This window comes from Acanthochromis polyacanthus, chromosome 3 (genome assembly GCF_021347895.1).
Source record: "Acanthochromis polyacanthus isolate Apoly-LR-REF ecotype Palm Island chromosome 3, KAUST_Apoly_ChrSc, whole genome shotgun sequence".
Taxonomy (NCBI): domain Eukaryota; kingdom Metazoa; phylum Chordata; class Actinopteri; family Pomacentridae; genus Acanthochromis; species Acanthochromis polyacanthus.
The window spans coordinates 33,684,029-33,703,801 of NC_067115.1; the positions used below are offsets into that span (position 1 = coordinate 33,684,029).

Below are 19,773 nucleotides of genomic sequence, written 5' to 3' on the forward strand. Positions count from 1 at the left end.
AGTGTATAGGTTGCCGAATTATGGATTGTGTCCTTTTTTGTGTAACCTGAAGCATTTCTATGCAAGAAAATGTAATTAGTGCACACTATGTTTTATGGGTGCTAAGGTTGCCATGGTAATTTTCCCATTTGGTTTGAGTATTTGTGAGGCCAAGTACTCTTCTTTTTTTTTTTTTTGTTTCTTCCTGCAGATCCCTCCATCACATCACATCTCCTCCCCAAATGTAAATGGCTCTTTGAACAATCACCAGGAGCAGACCAATCAGCTGAGCCCAGAAGGTTTGTTCTCCTCTGTGGTGTTTTTTTTCCAAAGCCTCGTTTTATTAAACCACAAGACCTGCCCGCTGAGTGCCGTAACCTCCGTCTCTCCTCAGAAGTTAATGGGAACAGATACTCGCCCGCCTCGAGCATCTTGGAAAAATACAAGATCGGCAAAGTCATCGGAGACGGCAACTTCGCAGTGGTCAAGGAGTGCGTGGAGAGGTGGGTGAGACACGTTCAGTCAGAGTGGAAACACTTAACGCACAGCGGTGTCTCTTGTTACCGCCGGTATGTGCATCACATGTGATCACTTTTCAATTAAGTCCTGATGACAGGCATTGTGGAGACAGAAATATCTCGTGGATTAAACCCAGCAGTGATTTTACTTCATTAGCCTTTTAATCTCTGAGTCAACACGCCACTCAGGCAGACAGGGGAAATGATGATGATGATGAGAAGAAGACTCACAAGTGTGTGTGCTCTCACCTGGTGCCCCTCATTGGAAAGTACTGAACGGTACACGGTGCAGGCTCTGGTAAACAAACACTTCTCACACAGAATAGACTGTATTTATCCTTAAAGAACAACAAATATGACAAAATGTTCACAAAGCCACTAAAATACTCTAAGCTTAAAGGTCTGGAACTGAGATCATTAGCTATAATAAAAAGCTGTGCTGTTTCCAACGGCTAACGGTTAAACAAAAAACTCAGATTTGAAAGTAGTGTAAAACTTTCTTGGTTGATAATCGTCGGAGCTTCAGTAGAAATCAACTGGACTGTTCTTGTACGTTCCTGAAGACGTTTCACCTTCTTCCAAGAGGCTTCTTCACTTCTAACTGACTAATGGGGAGGTACAGAATTTATAGTCACCCCAGCTCACATGGCTGATGGTTCATTATGCACATATGTTACAACAGCCTTCCCCAACCTTGAATCTTCTTCCCTGTTTTTTGCTGTTGTGTTGCTTCATTTCTGTCAGAGAAAATGTAAGACTGTAGGAGGGACTACATATTCTAATGTAAGCACAAAGTGTATCTCATTCAAAAATTAGATACAAACAAGATTTCAGCACAATGAAAAATGTGACCAGATGAAAATGGCTTTGCGGTGGTTTCATTTCACACCTTTCCTCAGTGCGTTACGCTGCTGTTGGGTGTGGTCACATTTGCAAAAGACTTGACTCTTTCAGCCAATAATGAAAAGGAAACTCTGCTCTTCAGCCTCATGTTACAGATGTGTTCTCTTCTTGTTGAGCTGGCCCGTCTCCGCTCAAACTCTCCATAAACTCTGATTCTTCAGCCAGCAGCCTTTCCAATAACTGTAGCCGTGTTCCTGCACTCTGAGGCTCTCCAGTGAGCACTTGATTTAAATTACAGACATTGTTGCAGACTCAGTGCTGTCTTTATTGTCGTCGCTAATTGCACTGTTTCTCTTCAGGTCCACGGGGAAGGAGTTTGCTCTGAAGATCATCGACAAGGCCAAGTGCCGTGGAAAGGTTTCACTTTTTCCCTCACCATTTCCTTCTCTTGTGTCTGTCTTTGTGTGTGCATGTTTAACCCCTACTATAACATGTACACTACCGTTGAAAAGCTCGGGACCACCCAGACAATTTCATCTTTTCCATTAAAAGTCACACTTTTATTCATGTGCTAGCATAATTGCACAAGGGTTTTCTAATCATCAGTTAGCTTTTCAACACCATTAGCTAACACAATGTAGCATTAGAACACAGGAGTGATGGTTGCTGGAAATGTTCCTCTGTACCCCTATGGAGATATTCCATTAAAAATCAGTCGTTTCCATCTAGAATAGTCATTTACCACATGAACAATGTCTAGACTGGATTTCTAATTAATTTAATGTTATCTTCATTAAAAAACCAGACATTTCTAAGTGACCCCAGACTTTTGAACAGTAGTGTAAATACACAGCTAAGGAAGGGTCGTATGTTAACGTTCCACTGTGCATTATTAACACCCACGTACAGCACAGTATCACCTGTGTGTCTCGGATCCTCACAGACAGAATCAGTCATGTTTTATTCATTCCCTGACTCAAATTATCCTCATGCTTTCACGTGCAGACAATGGCACACACTGGATCCTACAGGCTTGACACCAATTCAAATCCAATCAACAGCACCTTTCTATTAGCATAATGGGTGAGCATAAACACTGCAAACTGGTGCATAACGGTAGCTTCCTCTGAATATTTCCAGGAGCACCTCATAGAGAATGAAGTCGCCGTGCTGCGGAGGGTGAAACACCCCAACATCATCATGCTGATTGAGGAGGTGGACACGCCCTCTGATCTCTACCTGGTTATGGAGCTGGTGAAGGTAAAGTAGAGGCTAAGTGGGGGACAGTATGAGCAAACACTCATTTCTCTTCGACATGTAACCACCATGCTGATGTCTTCTCAGGGAGGGGATTTATTTGATGCCATCACGTCCTCGGCCAAATACACGGAGAGAGACGCCAGCATCATGGTCTACAACCTCGCTGGGGCCTTGAAGTACCTGCACAGCATGAACATCGTGCACAGAGACATTAAGCCTGAGAACCTGCTGGTATTTACTGACACATGCATTAGGTTTCTCCCTGTAAATCCACCTGCTCTGTGGGTTTCAACTCAGTTTTCAATTGTAGGTGTTTGAGTACCCAGATGGCACCAAGTCACTGAAACTTGGAGACTTTGGATTGGCCACAGTGGTGGAGGGACCCTTGTATACTGTATGCGGCACTCCTACGTATGTGGCTCCAGAAATCATTGCCGAGTCGGGGTAAGATGGATGTTTGGGCAGAATGTGGTGTTTCTAGATTACTGAGGGAAAAAATACTCATTATAAAGTAGCATGCATGGCTTTACTGCTGTGTGAATAAATGCATTGGCAAAGTAAAAACACAGGTCAACAATAGCACTGTGTGTAACCGGCTGAATGGAGATTTAAAGAAAAAATGCATTTGTACACACTCAGTAAGGCAGCAGAAATGGTAGTTGTGGTATATTCTGCATCATCACAATAGACTGAAACCTTGTCTTGTCGTTTGCTATTTGTCAAAGATCACATTTTTATTTAGTTGTTTTACGTCCAGTGCATGATGTATGATGGACATGGTTTCTCTTTCCACAGCTACGGTCTGAAGGTGGATATCTGGGCTGCAGGTGTCATCACCTACATCCTTCTGTGCGGCTTCCCTCCATTTAGAAGGTACTCAGTTTATATTGTTCAATAAAAGTCACAGTAAAACCTGTCAGCACTGTCAATAGTACGATAGTTTTCAGTTTTAAACCGTAAGTACAAAGTCTAACATTATTTGACAATTACATTTTTATACCCGTCAGTTATCTGCAGTATAAGTGAAGTGTTGCTGTGATAAATAGTGGTGTCATCCAGCAGTCACAGTGAGGATGGTGGAGGATTGGTGCACATTATTGTCACCCGTATTTAATCTATAGCATGTCATTGTTATTAAACTAAATGAAAAATCAGGTTACAGGTTGCTTGTTCAGCATCTGTGTGTTTGTTTTTCAATAAAGTGAGAACAACCTGCAAGAGGACCTGTTCGACCAGATCCTTCTTGGCCGGCTGGACTTTCCCAGTCCTTACTGGGACAACATCACCGACTCAGCTAAGGTTGGGACCGCAGACACACCCACAAAGCCCTTTTTATGTCACCTTGCTGTCTCTTGGTGGTGTTTATTGACTGAATGCAGTGGCTGTAAAAACAGGTCTCCAAATGTTGCAGTTTAAACTCACACATGCTTCACACTCCTTTAATGACTGTCTGTCTGCTGAAGGACACACAAACCCCTCCAGCCCTCCAAATTAATGTCATGTATTAAGGTGACAGCCTGCGCTCAGCGTGCAAGACCAAACTGCTAATTAAACTCGCTTCTATTTCTGTAGCCCTGTCACTGTAGACAAGCGCACAGTTAGCGACACCACAGCATGAAACATGCATGTACATCCGAGACGGTGATTTATCTCCAGACATACATACATAGCTCTGTGAGCTTGTTTATCATTTGTATACATTATGTCTTACATTAACTCTGCTTTATGATACTGTCACAAGGGTGATACTTCCATTTACATTACTGTTAAAAAGTTTGGAGACCCTTAGAACTGTCTTTATTTTGAAAGAAAAACAGTTTTTTTCAATGAAGATAACATTAAATGAATCAGAAATACGGTCTAGACATTGTTAATGTGCTAAATGACTAGATGGAAACAGCTGGGTCAATATATAACTGATGGACTTTTGAAGTCCATGGGATATATCTTGCAGACATTTTTATTAAAATTAAACAAACTAATGTTTTCTATGTTCATTATGATCATGTCTTTACAGATTACATAATTATCTATTATGGAAACAATCATTTATTAATAAAAAATATCACTAAACTGTCAACTAAATAACCATCCAAATTTATTAAGAACTATCTTCTAATTAGCTAAAGAATAATAAAATGAGCCTATTCAAAAATAGTTTCATTGTGTTCTTTTCATTAAATTGAGATAATCATGACAAATATTGCTTTTTTGGCAATATATCAAATTTGATATAGAAAATAAACTATAGCTCTGTTCGAGAAATCAGTTTCAACTAAGTTAACCATTTCAAAAACACCTCAAGGATGTGTGTTAATTCTGAATCACATGACCTGCTCCACATGATGTCATTTCCCCTTGAAGAAAAGACTGGCATGAATCCAAGGCTTTCTGAGTTAATTAATATCAAGTAGTTTGTGAGTCAAGAGTGGATTTATCACATGTCAACAGGTTTAATACAATATCTTTATCAATAACTTTCAATTTTATTTTTACACAGTTGTATATATAATATTTTTGGAAGAATCTTTCTCTAAAAGTGCCCTGTGGTGTTTGGTTATAGGCAGCCATGTTGATTTTAGACCTGAAAACAGCAAAACTGTCAACTATGTTACAACAAGTGCCGCAATTATATATTGACCCGGCTGATTTTTAATGGAATATCTACATAGAGGAGCATGTCAAGCAACCATCACTCCTGTGTTCTAATGCTACATTGTGTTAGCTAATGGTGATGAAAGGCTAATTGATGATTAGAAAACCCTTGTGGAGTTATGTTAGCACATGAATAAAAGTGTGAGTTTTCATGGAAAGCATGAAATTGCCTGGGTGGCCCCAAACTTTTGAACAGTACTGTATGTGACAAAGCTGTGGATGCTAAGTTTAAAAGGAATTTAGCTTTATCGCTAAGCTAAACTGTGCTTTGCTGCAGGAGCTGATTGGAAAGATGCTGCAGGTCAACGTTGAGGCTCGATACACGGCCCTGGACGTCCTGTCTCACCCCTGGGTCACGGTATTCTATTGCTCTGTTTGTATTTGCCCGTAAGCTGAGCTGCGGTGAGACTTTTGTGGTCTGTGGATGAAAATATGTTGAACGACGTGTTTGTGTTTGTTTAGGATGACATCATCTTGGAGAACAACATGAAGATGGAGGTGACAGGTAAACTGAAGACGCACTTTAACACTGCGCCAAAGCACAACAACGCCACAGCCGGCGTGTCGGTCATCATGGTAAGCACATAAAAGAAGTCTCTGATTTCATTAATATCTTTCAGTGAGCTCTTTAAGTCTGATATTTGACATGGGTTTAGTCGTAACTTACCAACATGTCAGGCCTTCTTCCAAACACTTCCAGTCAATGTTTGACCCAAATACAGAAGATTGCGCTCCTTCTAATTCACATGATATCAATCTTATTCCCATTTAATCACTTGTCCAACAATATCAGGACTCATCTTCCTCTAAGACGACATTTATGAAAAGTTCTAAACAACTTATCCTGCTGTGAACACGTCAGACGGGATTTTAGACACGAAGTAATGGGAAAACTTGGAGACTGAACATCCTTCCATCCTGTCTGTTTCTAGCCACCTTTGCATCATTTTCTGTCGTACAGTCGTACTTTCTCTCCTCATGCCATCAGGTCACACAAACCCATCAGCTCAGCACTCTCTCTTCAGTCAGGGACGGGGGGGAAGGAGAACTTGACTATCTCGTTTAATTTAACGACGATTATTTGATCTGACGCCCCTCTCAACGCAAAGAGCCTCATTTTGTTGTAAATCTCATTCGACAGTTTGAGGTGTAAAAGCCGGCCCTGGCCTCGGCTCCTCCTCCTCCTCTCTCCATCCTCTTCCTCCTCCCTCATCCTCACCCCTCCCTCACACCTGACCCGGGACCACAGGGGACGCCTGGAGCTGAGAGCCGGGTACACACTTCACTCCCCCCTGCCTAACCTCCTCCCAACTCCCCCGTCTTCCTCTCCAGCCGGCGCCCTCTTCCTCCATCCATAACAACCCCCTCCACCCCTCACCCTCCCTTTCCCTTCCTTCCTGTTTCATTCTCAAGCCCTCTGCTCGTCTTAATAACAGCTCTCACTAACCAGCTGATGTGGAACTCGCCAACTCTCGTCATTCTGCTCCTTCACTCGCATTTCACCACATTTAAATCGATCACAAACTTTTAACGGGATGTGATAGAAATCTGTCTGTATTTTTTGAAGGATGCTTGTTGAATCACGTTGTCGTCGAGGTTTTTAACGGCATGTTTACACTGCTAATGCAAGCTAAGACCAGTGTGATTTGCATCCCTCTCTGTATTCATTTTAAAAAAAATTGATTGCATTCAAAACAGTCAACTTTTTTGTGACTTCTGGATCTCAAATCTACAATTGGCTTTGAGGCAGTCTTTTGCATTATGTGATACTCTGGCGCCACCTTGAGGAGAAGGTTAAGAAGTGTGTCGACGTTGGTTTGTGGGCTAAAATTTGTAGAGATGGATGCAAAGTGGCTTTATTGCCTTGGATGTAAGATTCCCCTGCACATTTTTACAGAATAAGGCCAGATTGCACTTCATATTTTATTGTTGCCTCCAAATCTAGCCAGAGATGATAATAATTTCTTCAAACGCTGAGCACGATTATGGTATTAAACAGAGACAGGCACAAATGGTATATGTATTATGTAGTAGTTATTGCTTAAGTTAGGGATTCTATTTAAAGAATGCTTACAGCATCAGTTTGTGAGATTAAATAAATGACAGTGTTCACGTTTGTGCTGTTGAATTAACCTATAATCCAATGCTACGGTGTGTTTTTAATAGTTTTTGGACAACAGAGGAAAAAAGACAACTGTTCATTTTCATTTTCTGTCATTTGTTGACAATATAAAAGATATTTTATAGTTCCAGACATATCTTTGAAAACCAGTGGATTCAAAAAGAGATTTTAATCACATGTTCACCCTACAATCTGTTGAATCTTATAGCTTAGCACCCACTGTTTCTGTCTGAATTAGTCCTTTTATAGAACGTTACAGTTTGTTCCAACTCAGTTCTGTCAAACACAAAGAGTCATTTGGTTTTGGAACATGTTTTAATGACCTCAAATAGCGGAGCAGCACTGAGCTGGAACATCGACTGTCCACCGGCCATCATGCTTGTTGTGTTGACTTTATTTTGTGAAGCTGTGAGTAAGACTAGTCTCTGTCCCTTTTTTTGCTTCTCCCCTCCCCTCTCCCTGCATTTCGTCCCTCTGAATTAGCTCCAAGGCAATGGTATGTACTAACACTTAACGCTACGCCTCGTCTGTTTTGCTGCTGAGACCCAGCAAAGGGCAAATGAGGAACGTTACATTTACTATTTAGCTTATTTTCAATCTGTCCTGTGCTCTCAAGAACAGAATTTACTTTATACTAAACAAGTCATGCATCTTGTTGAATGGAAAAAGTAAACATTTCTTTTCTCATTTGCCCTTTCTGTGCACGTTAGAATAGCTCTTGATTTGCCTTGTCGTGGGGTCAGTCTACCGTGTCTTTATGTTGAACCATCTTTCAGTTATTTTTGTCCATTTCCATCAGTTTGTTTCATCATCAGTGTTGTTAATCATAGATTTCACACAAAAAATACCAAACTGGGTCAGTAGTTAATGATTGTAGTTATTAAAAGAAAACATTCAGCTGATTAAATCCCATTGCAACGGCTAGACTGTAATTTACAGGGAAACGCTGAAGGATTATTTATGCTAAGGTGTCCTGATTGACCCACAACATGTCTTTCCTTCTTTCTCTGTCCTGATTGATGGTTTTAGCACACAAGTATCGAGCTGATGGTTTGTCTGTCTGTTTCGCCAGAGCACAGCTCTTGATAAAGAGACCCTTCAGCTCGCTGCCCGTCGTCGTCCAGATCCACAAGTGGCGCCATGCTCGCCATCGCTAGCTGGCAAGGAACTCCCATCTGCTCTCCCAGTCCAACCAGCTTCTCCAACCAAACAGGCGCCGTGTGCTAAAGTGCCAAAATCTACCAGGCTGGCTTCACCAACCACTGAGACTGCAGCAGCTGCCGGGCCTGATGCTACCAGACCTCCCTGCTCTCAGCCCGGCAGTGACAGTCATGTTTTAGCTCCTGAGGTAGATCTGCCTCCCCCTCCTCCTCCTGCTGTAAGTTCGCTCCAGTTCTCACCCTCTGCTGAAGCTCCTCCCATCGCTTCGTTGCCTCTCTCCTCCCCTCCTGAGATTGAAACGCCGCCGACTTCCCTACCAGACGCCTCTTGTTTACCCACAGAGTCGACCTCACCCCCTGTCCTCTTCACCTGCGCTACTCCCTCAACACCCACCTCCTGTCCTTCCCCATCATCTCCCACCAAACCCTTTTCTCTCTCCCCCTCTTCTCCCACCAAGCAACCAGCATCCCTATCCTCCTCTCCCATGAAGCCGACGTCCCCTTCTCCCATCTCCCCCGTCCAGCCCGTCGTATTCTTCCCGCTCTCCTCCCCGACGGACCCGGAGCCGTCCTCCCCCTCTCCCATTCATCCGACTCTGTTCCCCTCTCCTCCCTCCACGCCTCCCAGATCCAGGAGCCCTCCCTCCCCCGCCGGTCCTCCTTCCCCCAGCCCTCCACCGGCCGAAGAACTTGTGGGGTAAAATCGAAAAGGCCAGCCTGCTCGGCTCCTCTTTCCACAAACAAAACAGAAAACGGGGGATGAAAAGACCACATCGAGCATTTCTTAGTAGCTGTAAACTGAGCCAGGCACTGACCGCTGCATCCACATCCACTCATTCTCATTGTGTGAAGCTGAGCATTTTCTCAAGAGCGTCGATTGTATATATGTGTTTTTATTTATTATCGGAGGATGTGGAGAAAGGGAATATCACTGTTCTGAGTGGTTTGTCTATTGAAGTCATGCATTTCTGTATCGCATAATGTGAATCCTTCCTCTCATTTAGCTTCTCACTTCCCCTTTGTAAATAATGATTCTGGACAAACGCATCCCGGTGTGGACTCCTGTTGCTTCAGCACAGAGACAGTACTGTAACCATTAAACAAGTATCCCAGCATATCAGAACTTTCTAGACTAGCTACCTGTAGTGTAGCCATCCTGATGGTGACGGCACATTTGTTCCTTTATGTGGGTGTTACTGTGAACGGTGGGTGGACAAAATAATGCAGTAAGTTAACGCTATTAACAGCTTCAGCTCTGCTTCTGTGATGTCTTGATGCAGGCAAAAGTGGTGATTATCAGAAACAAATACCTCTAAAGTACATTCAAAGTCCTCACAGAAGAATCTCCCCACTTGGCGGTTATTTTGGGTGATCCTGTTTAAATGAATGTGGAGAGAATAACTGCAACTTCCACCAGGACAACAGCGATCATCCCCAAAACTCAACACTTTTTTGAATTATGTGTCTAATTTGGTCCAATTTTAAGCTACAAACCCAAACAGGCTAACCCTGACAGAGCTCAGATTTGGCCGATCAAAAGGCATCAAAATGCTCTGCAAAAGTCTGAGGATGTGGAAATGGCAGCCTCCAGAATTTCAACAATTCGTCTTGGAACATTCAAATGCTGTGTATCTGGCTTGTACTTTCTCCAATCTGCTTCAAACTTTATATGTGTGATCAGAATCCAGCTCTGATGTAGCCTAGCTTAGCTAGACTGTATTCCCATTATAAGGGATATACGGGAATACGGTCTAGCCCTCCTCCATTGACACATTTTGACAGGTTTTCAAACTCCGAGCAGATCAGACCGAACCAATCAGAGCACCAGAGGTGGAAGTTAACGATGCGTCATCTTCAGGGCCGAGTTGGCAACCGCAACAGAGCGAGGTTTCTCTCGTGCGCTTTCCTCTGTTTTGCACGGGCTGAATTTGTCCTTAAAACCTCAACAAGAAGCAGCTCTTAAAGCTTTTCTTTTTAAAAAGGATGCATTTTTAATTCCGGCAGGCTGTACGATAGAATGCGTAATGCTGCCCTCCACTGTTGAAAGGGAGAGCTTAGATTTTCCTCAGGACCCCTAGCCTAGCCGCGCTAGACAACCCACGGCAACGAATTTAATTCTCTGCCAGGGAGGGTCTAGTTACCCTCCATAAGGCTCGAGGCTGGATTCTCCTAAAACTGGTCGGACCAATCACCATGAAGTGTAGAGTCAGAAGGCGGGCGTAACGAAGTGACGACAGAGGCGTGACGATTCCGACAGAAACAACCGGCGCACAATAAACAGTTATCTTTCGACTCGGCTTTGGCCACAGCCCTTAAAGATTTGAAGCTAAAATTCAACTTGAAAGATAAACAAAGTACGGCACTGAAGTGTTTCATTGAGAAGAAAGACATATTTGGACTTATGCCGATGGGATATGGCAAATCCTTAATATACCAGTTGGCTCCGCTGGTTGGGAAGCTAACGGGACTTAGCCACAATCCGCCGGTGCTCTCGGAACTATGTCAGCCTATTCGTTGCGTTGATTGGTTGTATACCTACCCAATTGCTGCAGAGGGATTTGATAGACAACCTTTTAGCCCACCTCCCTCCCTGTCGAGCTTCCCTAGACCCTTGTGCCGTCAGAAACATGGGTGTAGCATGGCTAGGCTACAGGACCCCTGTACGGCGAAGGAAGCTGTTAAAACTACAAAACATCATGGCGGAAAGGCAATTGTTAGGTCGCTTAGTGATTGCGTCACACATGTGTTACGCTGATTGGCTCTCTCCAATTCAAGCTGTGATCGGTAGTCCCGCCTCTGGGCTAGATTTGGTTCAATGGAGCAGTTACAGACTGACTTTATGTGTATTTGTAATACACAATATAAAGGCTGTCTGGTCCCCAGGCAAGCTCTGATGACCTCCTTAGGCCAGTATACATTCTGTTGCAGCGCCACCTGGTGGACATTCTTGAATTCAGTGACAAGCAAGGATATGAGGACCTGATTAACACTGACTGCAGCTTTAAAACTACATGTACAGAATCACCAGCCTAATCCTATTTAACGAAACACCTAAAAAAATGACGTTGCGCTGAGTGAAGGCATGTGTACGTTATGTGACCTAAACATGTTGCGGGCGGTGGGAGTTGATGGGACTCAGAAACACCCCCACAATTGAATCAATTGATCTTTGTGTCATTTCCGACAGAGATACGTCCTGATGGATTTTAAGTAGGATCGCTGTCATGTGATCATCAGCAGGGAACTGACGTAGTGTTCACTTGTTGTCATAGTTACAGTGAGGCCGTGCTTAATCAATCAAGTGCCATGCCATTCAGCATAGACGATCATTTCTCTCCATCTAAGCCGATCTTTTGCTTTCTGAATTTTGACCGTTGCTGTGCCGCTATCTTAGCCTAGCCGCGCTAGACAACCCACGGCAACGAATTTAATTCTCTGCCAGGGTGGGTCTAGTTACCCTCCATAAGGCTCGAGGTTGGATGCTCCTAAAACTGGCCGGACCAATCACCATGAAGTGTAGAGTCAGAAGGCGGGCGTAATGAAGTGACGACAGAGGCGTGACGATTCTGACAGAAACAACCGGCGCACAATAAACAGTTATCTTTCGACTCGGCTTTGGCCACAGCCTTTAAAGATTTGAAGCTAAAATTCAACTTGAAAGATAAACAAAGGACAGCACTGAAGTGTTTCATTGAGAAGAAAGACGTATTTGGACTTATGCCGACGGGATATGGCAAATCCTTAATATACCAGTTGGCTCCACTGGCTGAGAAGCTAATGGGACTTAGCCACAATCTGGCGCTCTCGGAACTACGTCAGCCTATTCATTGCGCTGATTGGCTGTATACCTCCCCAATTGCTGCAGAGGGATTTGAAAGACAACCTTTTAGCCCGCCTCCCTCCCTGTCCAGCGTTCCTAGACCCTTGTGTCTTAAGAGCTGGATCTAGCGCGGCTAGGCTATCTCTCAATGACACAGAAATTTTAACAAATCTGTGGATCCAGATTACAGGCTGCATTTCTTCCAACATCTAATCTGGTGGTCCTTGCGTCATTTCTGACCTTCCGTGAAAATTTCGACCAAATCCATTATTCTGTTTTTGAGTAATGTTGTGCACAGAGAAATAGATGGAAGGACAAAGGTATGCTGATCGTCGCATAACTCCACCACGTTCCTTGGCGGAGTAACAAGCACATGAGCACAGTTTCATAACACCTTGTTTGAGTCGTTGCAGAATTCTCCTACAAATTTCTATTCAGATTTCATAAGTATAGAGTCTCTTTGTACTAATATTACCAATGTGTCCGCATGAATTAGAAAATGCCATTTTTATCGTTCACCTCCCAAACCTTTTGGCTTGTTATCCCTCACAGTACAACGCATAAACATTTCAACTAAAGGCTGACCACTGTTTTATCTAAAGACCCTCTCCAATGAAAATCAAGCCTTCACCTTGTTAACATGCTTATCTGGTGTTTTTAACATGCAGACAAATGCACCATTAGTGAAACCATCAGTCGGCACAATGGCTGAACATTTCTCAAAAACCATGTTGTGAAGCGGAAATGCGGCCTTCTGCTGTTCTAACTTGTCAAATTAAATGTGATCCTTTGGGAGTCACTCCTCATGCGGTCCGTAGCCGTGAACATGTGCAGGTGTTGATCAGCCTGCTGCTAGTTTAATACAATACAAAATGGAATTATGTTTGTGATGCTCGTATAATTAAAAATATCACAGCAGCGGTGACTCTCTCCAGAAACAGTGTCCCAGTTACTCTGAATAATTCACTTACGGTTCAGTTTAAATTAGTTCGGTGAATTATCCAGTACCTGGATCGCAGCCTCGGGAGAAGAAGCGTAACATTTTCATTATCGTGAGCAAAAAACACAATTTATCCACCTTCACGGCATTAAAGAGGGTTGGGAGGAGAAATTTCACAGATGAGTATCTAAAAACCTGTGTAAATAAACCCAGATAGAAGTGACACAAAGGTGTTTATTCCAGCGCGGTTGCCTTTTTGCTTTATTTTGTTCACCCGCTGTCACTGACACATGCTGACTCTTTCATTCACTCGCTGTGTGTTTGCGTTATTGGGTGTCGACTGTATCTGTACATAGTGTGATGAACCTAAGCTGTCCACCTGAAACTTGAAGGTTTGTATTTGCATCTGTGTGTCTGAGCAGCCGTGACCCGCAAAGTCAGAGCTGCTGTATAGAGACAAAGTAGATCCAACAGACATTCAACCAAACTCTGCTTTTGACACAAACTGCTCACAGCTACGGCTAAAGTATTGCACAGAAAGGACACAGTTACTACTTGTAGTTTCTCCTGACTCTCCTGTACTGTGGGCAGCATGAAACTACACTTCAGAATATTCAACTTGTGGTTTTTGGTCTGTTGGATTTAGAAGAACGAATGTGTTGTCAAGGTGACGGGTTTGAACCTGATCACAGCTCATTGCTTAATGATGCCTTCATCCAAACCAGCTTGGCTGAAAAATGATGTCCCACATTCTGAGTCCTAAAAGTTAAGTTAGAAGTGATTTGTTTTGTCCTCGTTTTAAACTCTCTGGCTTTTATCCCAGCTGCTGTGAGTAGAGCCGACTCTTCCCCCTTTACCTCCTGTGGACTTTTTCTGCTGCATGAATACTCTCCTCTCACACACTCAGAGTCAAGTTGGTACACAATGTCATTTAGTTCCTCTTCTGCATAGTAGTCAAAGTAGATTTTCATGCTTTGTTTTAGCAGTTTGTAAAGGAAGATTTGTATGAAAAGACAGTTTTAACCAGCTAGGTCAAACATGTCAAACTGGAGTTTTTATTAGGCGTAGAGCGGCTGCTTTTAATCTCCCACTATTTTGAAACAGTTCAAAAGAGGGTAAAAAATGCAATAAAGACTTCAAATCCATGTTTGCTTGTTGTGAATGTGTGTGTGACCACTAGAGGGGGCTGTGCACTGTTAGTGAGGCTAAATGAAAAACACACCAACTCAAGTTATAAAATTCCACTTTATTGTCTGAACTCAGCACACAAAACACTCCAAAATGATTGCAAAAAAAAGGGTTGATAGATAAAAGTAGTTCCCATATAAGTGGAGATTCAAACCACATTGAAGCGCAAATTTTAAAGAAAGGAATGTTTCCTGAAAAATTAAAGATGGAAGTGGATGCTCGTTTAACAGAAGACCAAAAGAAGAAGATGTCTCATTTTAGTGCTGAATCACATCAAGATAATCACTCATTCTGTGATGGAAAAAGAAAACAGACAATAATTGGGTAAGTCCTTCCTTTCATTGTGCACCTCACTTTGCTCTTAGCTGCTTTGGAGACTCGAAGAGGACTTTAAAGGTGCAGAGCTGGCTTGGACGCTAGATAGGATTTTTATTTAATGATGTAAAAATTAAATCTTCACTCGATCCATCGGAGATATTAAGGTTCTCGTTTTAGAAAAAAAAAAAAACAAGTCACTGCTCAGTCATTTAAGAAAGAAATGTCAAAAGTCGACTCCTTCACAGAAAGCTCATTTTTACCATTTTCACTGATGCCGGGAGGGTTTGTGTTTTAAATAATAAGGTGACAGATCTGCACTGATATGTTCCATACGAGTAGTGAGCCATGCACAGAAAGGCAATCTCTTAGCGAGCACAGACGTACAGAGGGAATAGAAATCTTAAATATGGAGGACTACATTTAAACATTATATAGAGATATTTATATAATTGCGTATTCCCTCTTCTTTCACTTCAAGACATTTATTATTTATTCAAACATTTCATAACTACTTGCTGTGTTGCTGAAACAAGGAAAAGCATGTTAAAGTGAGTGATAGCTTAATAATTGCTGCCCACATACACACCTACAGAAAAGAAAACTCATTCACCCTAAAGTACACAAATATTTGGATTTTTAAGTCAAGAGAAAAGATTCTCACTAACTCCCCACGAATCCCTCTTTTTCTTCAGTGGAGGAGATGAAAATAGACTCTTAAAGCTAAAAATAGATTTGTTTTTAACCGTACAGGAACAGAACCCCCACCCTAAGATTTATATGAAAATTTTCTATCTGATCTACAAAATATAGCAATGCCCTTTTTAAAAATAGTTTGATTCTTTTACTATAACAGGACAAATTTGTCTTTTTTTCTTCTTCTTTCAGTGAGATACATTCAGGATATCAGGATATAGACAGAATAGTGCCTTTCAGAAGAGTTCACACTTGCGACAGTTTGGATTTCTTTTTCTTGTCAGTCGAGTCAGTACCTGGTCTGGTACTCGTGATGCCACCTGTTGAAGTCGTTGTAGAAGAGGACGATACTTCCAGAGGCCATGCCGGTGATGATGCACCTGAAAGCAGAGAGGAGAGGTGGATTTAAGAATTCTGCTTCACTGCATTTCATATTAAATGGTAAATTTGAAGAATAAGACAACAAAACTTACGATCATCCAGTAAGATTTTGTATTAAATATATAAAATTTGCCTCATCTTGATCAGCTACAACTTTAAAATTCTGTTTTCAGATTCATTCATCAGCAATAGTATTAATAACAAAATGCATAGAACCTGCAAAATGAAGAGTTTTTACAAAAGAGAGACAATTGGATTTATAAGTTGCAAAATAATAGGTGGTGCAGGACAAAGTAGAGAAGAGTCATAACCTCGTCATTACAAAAAACAGCAACATCTATCTGAAGTCTGCTACAAGTATCCTTTAGTTATTAAATAAAGCTGCAGAAGTGTTTTAGTTCTTATTCACAAAAGCCACATTTTGTCACTTAACGCTCCGTACTCCAAGCAGGATTCAAAGGCGTATTAAAAAAAGAAAATTAAAACAAAAAGTATAACATCTATCAGAACCAGAGTGTAAAAATAGGAAGAATTGTTAGATTTATTTCTGTTACTTTTTTTGGGCCTTTTATTGGCTTTATTTAATAAGTGCAGTCGAGGAAGACAGGAAAGCAGGGAGAAGAAGACATGCAGTTCAGTGCCATGAGCTGGAATCAGACTCAGGCTGCTGCGTTCGTGGCTCGCTCGCTCATCCAGTTCAGCTATCTGGGCGCCAAAATTGTTGCATTTTTTTTTGAGCTTCCCAGTGGTGCTTCAGCTACTCGTCCATGAAATGCTACACTTTAACCCTCCTATTGTCCTCATTCATAGGCACCGAAAAATATACAAAAATTCAGCAAAAAATCCCCAAAATTTCTGGACATTTGCAAAACCTTCAGGAAGAAAATTCCAATAATTCCTTAAAAGTTTCCCTTAAAAGTTTTATTTTAAAAAATCCCTCAAATTTAGCAAGAAAATTCTTGTAAATATTTTCAAAAAATTTGAAAAATCTTCCAAAAAAATCTTTAAAATATCTAAAGTGATTCCATATATATCAGTAAAACCTTTTAATATTTTCTTAAAGAAACATTTTTAACATGTTTTGTTTTCCGAAAGCTTTCCCAAAAATCCCAAAATTTCCCAAAAATGTTGAAAATGTGGACATCAGAAATTTCACTGTGAAAATATATTTTTCCCACATTTTCAAACTTTAAAACAGGTTAATTTTGACCTGCTGGAGGGTTAAGGAAAGTGAATCAACTAAAGTTTAAATCCTGGTAACTGCGGTAAGAACTAAGCTATTAGTCACTTAGCTGGGACTAAAAGCTGCGTGAGAAAAATTCAGGGGCTTTTCAGCAGGCTGTGTTTACAAAGAGCAGATAAACAAATTGAAAATGTAAATAGTAAAATATCTCCAGGATGTAGTCACCATTTTGGCCAGAATTCCTAAAAACCCGTGGGCACAAGAGCACCGGTTTGTTTGTATTTCTTTACACCAATCACGGTCATCGTGGGCAGGGCCAAACACAGGATGTGGCTTCGGTGTTTATTCAGAATAGTGACAGCTGGAATCCTTGTGGTGGAACATTTGCATGTAGAAGGATGAGCACTGCGACTAAAATGGATAATTCACCGCAGGAAACAAGGAGAACGACTGACGGACTCCACAATCCAAACCCAGCGCAATAGTTAAATGGTAAAACTTTGATATTGGATGGGGGAAGAAAGCAAACTGAGATGATCGGCCAATAGCAGGTTTACACCCGAAACCTACACTATCGCTCAAAAGTTTGGGGTCGCTTGGAAATGTCCTTATTTTTGAAAGAAAAGCAGGTTTTTTTTCAATAAAGATGACATTAAATTCATCAGAAATCCAGTCTAGACATTGTTAATGTGGTAAATGATTGTTGTAGCTGGAAACAGCTGATTTTTAATGGAATATCTCCATAGGGGTACAGAGGAACATTTCCAGCAACCATCACTCCTGTGTTCTAATGCTACATTGTGTTAGCTAATGGTGTTGAAAGGCTCATTGAGGATTAGAAAACCCTTGTGTAATTATGTTAGCACATGAATAAAAGTGTGAGTTTTCATGGAAAACATGAAATTGTCTGGGTGACCCCAAACTTTTGAACAGTCGTGCAGATCCAGTGAGTCAGACTCCTGTAAAAGGTCGTACTTCACTCCTTTATGCTTCTGAGCTGCTTCATCTATAGTCAGCTCGCTCTCTCAGGTCAAATGTATTAAATTTGTCGTTTGTCCCTCAGACGCACCTGTTTACAACGGCAGTTGGATAACTTGTACATAATAGCTCAGTATTTGCTTTATTTTATGTATTACTGTTGTGTACTTTTTTTTTTACTATGCATTGTGCAGTTTTGCACTTTTTACTTTGCAGCTCAGGCGATCACTTTGTTTTCCTGTATTTTTATGTTGTCATTGTGAAGCATTTGGTGACTTTTGTGTGTGAAAAACGCTTTCTAAGTACACTGTATTTACTTTACTCATTGAAATACTTTGAAATTCAAAATGTCCCAGTGTTATTGGAGGACATAAGACTTTTTAAATTTTGTGACATTTTTCTAAATTTTTAATTTTCATGTTGAAATTCAAGGTAAGTGAAGTTACCATAAATGGTTCCTTGCCCGTTGTTGGTAAAAAAAAAAAAAAAAAAAAGCATTCCAAGAAATGTATATGTCATCACTTAGCACAACTACTCGGCTGTAAAATGTGTGATTTTCTTCAACTAACTATGGTTAGTTTTGATGTTTCAACCAAATATGAAAGAGGACCAAGCTGCAAGTCTGTTGACACGTTGCATTCCTCTGCTGATTGATAAAATGCCATGATTGTAGTGTGCAATCGTGATCTTCACTGATGGGCCGGGTGAAAACCACATGTATCTTGACCTCACTGAGAGGCGAACGCCATATTTAACGTGTGCAGAAGTCACCAAATATGATCAGTTGCCTGATGAAGGGCTAAGCACAGAAACACTGCTTCTAGTTCTACTTCCAGACTACTATCTACTTACAACGTGGCATTGCTTTATTTACTTCTCAAGGTAAAAGATCAGTTTCAGCACCGGATGAAGGTATTTGTAATCTCCACGTATGCGAGTGTTTTACCTTTGGTCATGCGACATGGCCATGGAGCGGATTCCTGCATCACAGCCGGGGTAGGTGAACAGCTGTTTGAGGTTGTGGACCTGCCAGACAGAAACTACACCTCCATCTCCACCTGTCAGCAGATACTGGCCATCACGGCTGAGAAGCATGGCCTGCCAGAGGACAAACATGGGTTCATTATTAGCATTTTAATGAGCTTGAGAACTCTCCTATGTCTAACATGTTAGACTCACTACACTGGAAATAATGCTCCTCTCAAAAGAAGAAAAAAAAAAAAAACTTATTTCAAGCAACTTTTAGCTTGAAATAAGTGAAAAAATCTGCCAATAGAACGTGAAAAATAGAGATTTCTTGAAATAAGATATGATATTTAGAATATTGAGATCTTAAAATTAGCTGGGAAAACATATTTTAAGCTATATTTTACCAGGATTGTGAAACTTAGGTGTTTTAACCCTCTTGTTGTCCTCATTTATGGCACCAAAAATATCATTTCCTTGTCTGAAAAAAAATCAACAAATTCAGCAAAAAAAATTCCCCAAATTTAGAAAAATTTGCAAAACCTTCAAGAAGAAAATTCCTTAAAAGTCTCCCTTAAAAGTTTTATTAAAAAAAAAAATCCCCAAATTTGGCAAGAAATAAAAAATAAATAAATAAAGAAAATTGTAAATATTTTCAAAAATATAATAAAAATCATTAAAAAATCCTAAAAATATCTAAAGTGATTACATATATATCAGTACAACTTCTAATAATTTCTATAAGAACATTTGGGGAAAAATCTACCAA

The 19,773-nt window shown here is 41.1% G+C and overlaps 2 protein-coding genes across 4 annotated transcripts in view; one reads left to right on the forward strand and one right to left on the reverse strand.

Annotated features, from left to right (window-relative positions):
• The window catches only part of dclk2a (doublecortin-like kinase 2a), a 65,959-nt gene extending 51,517 nt beyond the window's left edge, over nucleotides 1-14,442 (forward strand). For 2 of the 3 annotated variants that reach the window (XM_022194382.2, XM_022194384.2), the window contains exons 7-17: nucleotides 191-278; nucleotides 374-482; nucleotides 1,700-1,757; nucleotides 2,481-2,600; nucleotides 2,685-2,831; nucleotides 2,911-3,044; nucleotides 3,396-3,473; nucleotides 3,803-3,899; nucleotides 5,533-5,613; nucleotides 5,718-5,831; nucleotides 8,450-14,442. In XM_022194382.2, coding sequence (XP_022050074.1) covers nucleotides 191-278; nucleotides 374-482; nucleotides 1,700-1,757; nucleotides 2,481-2,600; nucleotides 2,685-2,831; nucleotides 2,911-3,044; nucleotides 3,396-3,473; nucleotides 3,803-3,899; nucleotides 5,533-5,613; nucleotides 5,718-5,831; nucleotides 8,450-9,238 — 1,815 coding nt within the window. In that variant the 3' untranslated portion in view covers nucleotides 9,239-14,442. Of the gene's footprint in view, nucleotides 1-190; nucleotides 279-373; nucleotides 483-1,699; nucleotides 1,758-2,480; nucleotides 2,601-2,684; nucleotides 2,832-2,910; nucleotides 3,045-3,395; nucleotides 3,474-3,802; nucleotides 3,900-5,532; nucleotides 5,614-5,717; nucleotides 5,832-6,396; nucleotides 6,529-8,449 lie in introns of all 3 variants that reach the window. The other variant, XR_007940895.1, reaches the window with a different exon arrangement.
• An 81-nt stretch (nucleotides 14,443-14,523) lies between these two features.
• The window catches only part of lrba (LPS responsive beige-like anchor protein), a 204,036-nt gene continuing 198,786 nt past the window's right edge, over nucleotides 14,524-19,773 (reverse strand). Inside the window, 2 exon segments of the mRNA XM_051945532.1 lie at nucleotides 14,524-15,876; nucleotides 18,985-19,136. Of these exon segments, the coding sequence (XP_051801492.1) occupies nucleotides 15,786-15,876; nucleotides 18,985-19,136 (243 nt within the window). The 3' untranslated portion in view covers nucleotides 14,524-15,785.